This window comes from Pinus tabuliformis, chromosome J (genome assembly GCF_031772625.1).
Source record: "Pinus tabuliformis cultivar Carrire ecotype Pingquan chromosome J, CPIR1, whole genome shotgun sequence".
Taxonomy (NCBI): Eukaryota; Viridiplantae; Streptophyta; class Pinopsida; order Pinales; family Pinaceae; genus Pinus; species Pinus tabuliformis.
In genome coordinates this window covers 898,347,260-898,355,263 of record NC_142295.1, presented here as the reverse complement: position 1 = coordinate 898,355,263, position 8,004 = coordinate 898,347,260, and the positions used below count along the sequence as shown (strand labels likewise).

Below are 8,004 nucleotides of genomic sequence, written 5' to 3'. Positions count from 1 at the left end.
TTTTTTTGTTTTGTTTTTTTTTGAAGCTGTGGTTCACGGACACCCTCGTAAACGAGTGGCGCTACGTCCACCAAAAATCTAGGCTGATCGACCCCGAAGGGAATCTAGCCCCATGGCCCACTAGCTAACCTAACCCCAAGGGCTTTGGGGGAATCTAGCCCCATGGTCCAGTAGCTAGGCCTAACCCCAAGGGCTTCGGGGAGAATGGACCCTGTGACCTCCCGATGGCTAGGCACTCATTTTGACCAACTAAGCAAACCCTTGAACTAAACATAACAAATTAATTATAGAAGAAAAAAAAAATAATAAATAAATACATTAATATTAAATCTCTACCATACATATAGTCCCGAGAATATAGTCTAATGATTAAGTGCCAAAATTCGGTTTCTACACATCTCGTAAGATAATCCAATCCAAAAGAAGATTATGTATCCCTAAAGGCAACTCCAAAGATGATTTGTTCAATAAAATATTAAGACACCATTTAAATTCTAAACCAATTAAATTGGAAAATTAAACAAAACACTTTTCAAAACGTGACGCAAGACAACTCGATTTTTTTCCTAAAAGGATATTCATCATGATCTGCACCTATAATTGATGAACTATTTTTAAATCAAAAACGAAATTTAATATGCTTTAACGAATTGGAAAACACAGAAACACGTGGGCAACCGTGAATTTCATTGCTGGCATTAGAAAAGGCCAAAAACACAATGGTCATAATTACCGCTGAGCAAGTGTGTGTGGTAACAGTACAAAATGAAAGTGCCGGGCCTTTATTTGAGTAATGTATTCTATGCAACTGGTTCGAACAGTATCTTTTTGACATGCTCTTTAATTTCCGTTTCATGTGAATGTGTGAAACCATCCTCTTCCATGCAAAACAGTTGCGATGATCTTGCATTGTCAAAAACCAGTCTTCTGCAATTGTCCGGCAACTCTTTTGTATTCAAAAATTCACCCTTCAAATCTGCGAGGGCGTTTCCCAAGAGAATATAAACATGTTTGAGAGCTTCTTCCTCTAACAATTCGGGATGGTCCTTCATGTAACAATGTATGGAAGAAGCTACCTCTCCTCGATCTCTCTCTGCCTGCACATAATTAACAACCATTCAAATAAATTAGAAACGATTAAGGACAAGTACTATACATTGGATTAGAAGAGATTGAGTAGCCTGCCTGGTAACTTTTGGTATCGTTTACCAAACGCCCTGTCAAGCACATGAGATATACAAATTTGGATCGGTGACCAATTTGGGAGAGTATGTGATCTGTAAGAACCTCTCCAGTGAAAAGAACACTGATCAGAACGATAGTTGCCAGTGATATTGATACAGTAGCGTTCTCTATGTATTCATTGAAGGAAGGCACATATGCAGCTTCCGACCATTCTGCTTCTTTCGTGTATGCTTCAATCAGGATCTCCCACTGCCATATATCATATGACCGATTTAATTGTACCTTTGTGGAAAATGAAAACCTCCTTTAATATCAACACTTGTAATTAAGTTTAATTTACATACTAAATTTCTAATGTAGCCTAGTACGTCACGACCCTGTCTCTTGCGCCCTTCTTCTGCTATTTCATTCACAAGATTGTACAAACCCAGGTAGCATGTTTTGATGTGCTCTGGCATTCGGTCTAACAGAAACAGATCCCATCTATAACAAAGACGAAGAATAGGCATGCATACATAGTTTAGCAGCGACAATAATTGCAGAATGATTTCGCTTTCATCTATTTTTAATCTAAAGAGATTCAATATATTAAATCTCCACCTTTTAACTGCTTCTGTGAACAGCTTGATGTCTTCTAAAGATGCATGTGCGTCATATAGGTCGTCTAAAATGACAATCAAGATGGTAGATTTCGTATAAACGGCTCTACACGATGCGAGCTCTGGTTCAAACAGAGAAGACGCGATTGAGAAAAATATTTCAGTCACACGGTCGCGTGTGAAATTGAGCTCCGCGAACCCGGATGACTTCCACCACCTTTGAACAATGCGATATACATTAGCTTAGCTTAGCTTTCAGTACTTAAGATAGGGTTAAAATGAATGTCAAAACATTGAATAAAAAGAAATAGCAAATAGGTAAGGTAGGCTTAAATGAATGAGACATCGAATTAAAAAACACCAGCACCTTCGAAGTTCGTGAATCTCCTTTTGGTGTATGGACTGCACACAATTGAAGTCCAGTTTGGCCAGTTCCAAGTATTTTCGGTTGTTAATATATGGCATCCTGATTTCGTCAATTATACATTAAAATATTGATTTCAAGGGTGTTACATTGGATAGGAAAATTACAAATATTACAATCTTACATATACATAGTTTTCCCAAGCCAGACATCGTTTGACCCATAATGTTGAATGTAGCTTCTAGCCTCCAGCCTTGGCAGACTCCTATGCCATGGATATCTGAGGGCGTACTCCACCTGCCAATAAAATTGCGCACACACATATATAGACTCATAGATATGAGGTTTATGCGGGAGCAAGAATAGAATGTTAAAATGTTTTAGTTGCAAGAATAAAATGTCAAAATGTTTTAGTTGGCTGCCCATTCATGATCGTATACTGACCTGGCATAACCTCCAAATATGAGGTTTATGAGGAGCAAGAATAAAATGTCCAAATGTTTTAGTTGGTTGCCCAAATCGTATACAGACCTGGCATAACCTCCAAAGGGCAGGATTTCATAGACCTGGCATTTGTGTTTTGTGTATGAAGGGAGAGGAACATACAAAGCATCTCTTTCTACATTTCCCTTAAGCGATGGCACTCTGGGATGGGGTGCTGGATCATTACAATCTAGCTCCTATGGAACACTTCCAGTCCATGTACAAATGCATTAGGTTTTGGAGCAAAGGCCTTTCATTTTACATCTACATTTTATAGTCTATTTAGCTAGACAAAATGCTATCATTTTTTACCAGAAAAGATGGGAGATTTTTGATGAAATTATTAAGATTGCGGCCTACTTCAATAAAATAGGGCAGACATACGGAAGTAAAGGCTACAGGAAATTTAAATCCAGAGACATATGGCAAACATTTAGTATTGGTTTTTTTGATGGCTCATGTGCCAGGAGAGAATGTGGATGTGGAGCAGCCATTTATATAGCTTTTGATAATTTCTATCACTTCTGGAAGGGAAGGTTGGAAGGGAAGGTGGGAATAGTACTAATAGTTGAGCTGAACTTATCACATTGTGAGATACTAATCTCAGCTGGGAATAGAACAGGTACAGATTTATGGGGATGGCAAGGGCATTATAGAATAGGTCAAGGGACACGATGATTTCAGTCCATCTATCTTAATCAACGGGATAAATGGCTTGTTAAGGACCTTCCACCATGTAAAATTTGATCCTATTTACAAAGAGCAAAATAAAACAGTTGATCTTTTTAAAAAAAAGAGATAGCAAAGGAAACCAGTAAATTTTACTTCTCAACCTTTGAACAAGGTGTTATGACCAAATCTTACAACATAAATTCATAAAGACATACATGCAAGGGATGCACTATTTTGTTTTTCAGAATATCGATATATCATATGGTATTTTATACTGATAATATTTTACATTTAATAAACAACATATAAAACCTAAGAAATACTGTGTAGCAAAGATAAATATTTTCAAAATTTTATGTTTTGATGTAAAGAAAAATGAATAATTTGAATAGAGAGTTCAATAATATGTAATCTAAAGAAAAGAAGATAGAAAAGTGATCAAGGATATATGTACTACCTTTTAATAATATAAATAAGTAGCGTTTTTATAATATAAAGAAATAGCGTTTTTTCCCTCTGACAAAAAAAATGTTAAAATACCTCTCCGCGAATGTTCTTTTTAAGAGCCCATTTGTCAAACGCATCCACATTTTCCAGAGCGCTCCACAGATATCTTTCGGTACAGAGTTGTGCTTCTTCCATGACCGTTTCTCCTGGTATCGCAACGTGTGAGCAACGATTGAGGCTTAACATGTCTGTTACTCCTCTCTCCGTTTGACCCGAGAAGCGAAAGAACTCCCCATTCTCATCTCTAAAAGTTTTTAAAACATCTGCCAAGAATGATGGTTGCAGAGTTCATCAGCCTGAAAAAATTGAAGGACATGGCACAATTGCCAGCTCAGTACATCAACACATTCGTTTACCTGCGGAAACAGTGTATCCATGCAGTCTCAAGATTCGAAGTCCCATGGCTGTAACATCAATATCAGCAACAGGATTCTCTCTCGCCCATCCAATGCCTCTTTCGTTCCAATGGCTGCCGGTCAATTTCGAAGATAATAAAATTTGGGCACAAATGAGCTGATCAAGAAGTGAATCGTGTAGAATGCTTAAAGTCGGAATACCTGTAAACATAATCCAATGCGTGCTTGATTTCCTTTTTGAAATGGCGATCTATCCCTAACCGTTCAACAGTATCAACGGCCCACAGACGTTCAAATAGATTAAGCGGATAGTGACACGGCACTACAATAACAAATTATCCGTTGTTAATCTTCATTTTATTTCAATCAATTTCACAAACCAAATAAAAAACATCTTCAGGAAATAAAATTGATATGTTGATACCGTGGTTTCCGAATTTCATTAAGACCGAGTTCAAGAATTCCAAGCACTTGGTGTTCCCTGTACGCATGAATACAGCGGCTGTAGATGCTGGCGAGCCGAGGAACGATCCATCCTTGGATTGAAGTTTGATGATTTTGGGCCACTCCACTATTTCTTGCAGGCCTTCTAAATAATACAAGTATATTGTTGGAACCGTATAGAGAGTATCAGTGGGAATCCTGATCGAAACACCACCACGACGGTAAGGGCAATTGATAATGACATTAAGGTTTGACAAAAGAGCATCAAATTTAGAGCTTGATCGACCTTTTAAGCTTAGCTTCCCCCTTCTTAATGATTTGCTTAATGAATGGCAACTCATAAGGCAGATCCAAGCATAATTGTTTTGCTTCGTTTAGCATAGCAGGAAAGACAATTTCGAATCCACTTGGCCGGTGATTGTCCGCTTCATCCTCCATCATTTCAGCGTGTTTCTTGAAGAATTCAAGACCTCCAAGATATTTATATATTATTCAGAGCTATAAATATGGAGTGTAAGGAAACAGGCATCCCTTTTTACACAAAACAGAGTCTATCATAGTTTTATTATTAAATAAAAATAAAGTTTGCAAACCTTTCTGCACTTGTATCTGGCCAGTGCGCCATAAGGTGAGGGTAATAAGACACGCAAGAGTAGCGAGTACTCTGTCATATCTTAGGAAATGGTCCTCTACGCCCCAAGAACCATCTTGCAGCTGATTTTCAAGAATCCATTGGAGTGTTTGAGGAAAGTGAGGGTGGTCAGAGCCATTAAGTGCTGGAATCTTTGCTACCCAAGCAGTGTCATACGCAGAGGGATTTGTTTCCCCATCACCCATACCTCTGAACATACTCTTAATATCAGATATTAATGTCTCGACACGCTTCTCGTCCGCTACTGCCACCTGAAATTAATACAGCTCAACCAAGAGGCTCTTGCGACGTCAACCATAATATTTTACAAACAAAAAATTTAACGAACAGTCGATGAGAATACCAAGTTCCAACCTTGTTAGATGAGAGTATAGATTCAATAATATCATCCTTCCAAAATCCGGGTGGGAATTGTGGTGTCGCTAGTGTAGGAGCAGAAAGCGAATGTGAAGGTATCCCATAAAAATGCAATTAATCAGTTGGCAGCATGTTGAAAACATTTAAATTATTTTGTACACAATGCACCAACATAAGCGTACCAGTCTTTTTATCAGAGTGATTGGAAAGGGAAGTTGAGTCTTCGCCAACACAAGCAATGATCTTGCTTGAGCCTGCATATTCAATAATACTAAGAAGTCGAATCGAAACTAACACGAGATAAAAATACAAATAAACTTAAAATTGTGTGCGTACCGGATCGTAGGTAGATGCTTCTGTGTTTTCTGGCAGGGCTTCTTTTAAAGAGACGTGGAATGCATTGTGTATTCACATAGGCGTTGAGAGCGAGATGATGAGATCGATGGTGTGTCATAGTAAGGGAAATATGGGATGACAATGAAGACAAGGGCATGGCCATCTTTCCACAGGGCATTACCAGAGGTAGAGAATGAGCTTAATTATATGGAATGTCAAATTGGAGGAGATCACTATCAACAGCCAATGTCAAGGAGAACTTCTGTGACCAAAACCAAAGTTTTGTAGCCCGATTGAAAATAGATCTTCTCTCCACAAAACTCAACTGTCCAAAGATTTCAGATGCCAAAATTTGTCCTTGTCCATAAATTTGCGTTGGCATATGCTACGGAGTGCATAGAATTCAATATGAAAGGTCCTGCATTCTCTCCAAAGATTCCAGATGCCAAAATTTGTCTCTTGTTTCGTAGCCCCGTTGAAAATAGATCTTCTCTCCACAAAGCTCAACTGTCCAAAGATTTCAGATGCCAAAATTTGTCCTTGTCCATAAATTTTCGTTGGCATATGCTACGGTGTGCATAGAATTCAATATGAAAGGTCCTGCATTCTCTCCAAAGATTCCAGATGCCAAAATTTGTCTCTTGTCCATAAACAATATAGAATAGATAAATAGACAAGCACGTGTTTAATATCTGTTTTTTATAAATTAATTAGACCTTTTCTTTACAATATCATATTGTGCGAATGTACATTTATTTCTTTGTCATTATAATAAATTTATGATAAACAATATATGTGATATATGCATTCTCTCCCAAGATTCCAGATCCAAAATTTGTCTCTTGTCTCTGGTCTAAATTTTAAAGAAATTAGAGTTGAAAAACCCACCAATAAAACTTTCAAAAAAATATCACAAAACAATTAGTAATTAGTTTTCAAAGTAATGTCCATGATCAGACCCCTAGAATTTGACTTAATATGATATGATATAACCTTATGAAAATGTAAGAAAGTAAAAAACTGCACTGAGTTCTATAGGTAAATGTATTCGTACAAAATGGTAAAAAAATTCCTTCAATTCAAAACATAAGTAAGTAAGATAAGAGTGAGATAAGTTACATCTATTCGTACTAATTGCTAATGTTTTCTAATATTTTAATCTAATAAGACAAAGGTTTTTTCAATGTGATTTACATATATGAGGGAAAATTCAGGTTTTTTCAATGTCAGTTATGAGGACCATTAATAACTTCAAAACTTAAATATTATTAAATATAATGGGTAATTAAGATAATATGAATGGAAAAATGGATAGTACAAGTTTTTTTGTTTTTTTTTTTAATTGATAAATGGAAGATTAGGAATAATAAATTTTATTTATCAATAATTATTAATAATTACTGAGTATTAATATAGAATATGAATACATAATTATAAGCAGGAACATTCCTTGTTAATATTAATGTTGAATATCCATTTATATGCTATTGGAAAGTAATATTAATAAAGAATGAAGTATATTGATAAAGAATGAAGTGGAGGAGAAGAATTGAAATAAGAATAATTATTACTTTACCAGAATTCGAGAAGCCATAACATCACCTTAAAAGGGAGGAGGAGATGGTGTAGGAATTGGGATTACCATCTCTATGTGTCTTGTAACAACTATGGGTACACTTTAAACATGTAGAATATCAACTCACACAAATATCTAGCTAGTGTTGCATGCATGGAGAGATTATACACATAGATAATTATGTTAAATATCTTTAAACCACTCACTTTTTAAATGAATTCCTCTCTTTCCCTATCTTGATTTCTCTTTCCCACCCTCTCCTCTATCCCATTCTCTCTCTCTCTCTCTCTCTCTCTCTCTCTCTCTCTCTCTCTCTCTCTCCTTTCCCTAATTCCACCTCTTTTGAGCACCCATTTCCTTATCCCTTTCTATTTGTCTTCCTATCTCTCCCTCCCTCCCCCCCCTTTCTCCCTTTTCCTATAGTCTCTCTCTCTCTCTCTCTCTCTCTCTCTCTCTCTCTCTCTCTCTCCCTT

General features: G+C 36.7%; 1 protein-coding gene across 1 annotated transcript; it reads right to left on the bottom strand.

Annotated features, from left to right (window-relative positions):
• Positions 1–600: 600 nt before the first annotated feature.
• On the bottom strand, positions 601–6,345 carry LOC149229575 (monofunctional isopimaradiene synthase, chloroplastic-like). The gene is made up of 15 exons (XM_089378675.1): positions 5,956–6,345; positions 5,802–5,873; positions 5,617–5,684; positions 5,204–5,513; positions 4,897–5,080; positions 4,591–4,808; positions 4,368–4,488; positions 4,167–4,279; positions 3,844–4,073; positions 2,333–2,445; positions 2,152–2,250; positions 1,786–2,001; positions 1,530–1,668; positions 1,186–1,434; positions 601–1,097 (listed from the first exon to the last, which is right to left on the bottom strand). The coding sequence occupies exons 1-15, from the start codon at positions 6,131–6,133 to the stop codon at positions 801–803; spliced, it is 2,607 nt and encodes an 868-aa protein (XP_089234801.1). The 5' UTR covers positions 6,134–6,345; the 3' UTR covers positions 601–800.
• Between the last annotated feature and the right edge of the window lie 1,659 nt (positions 6,346–8,004).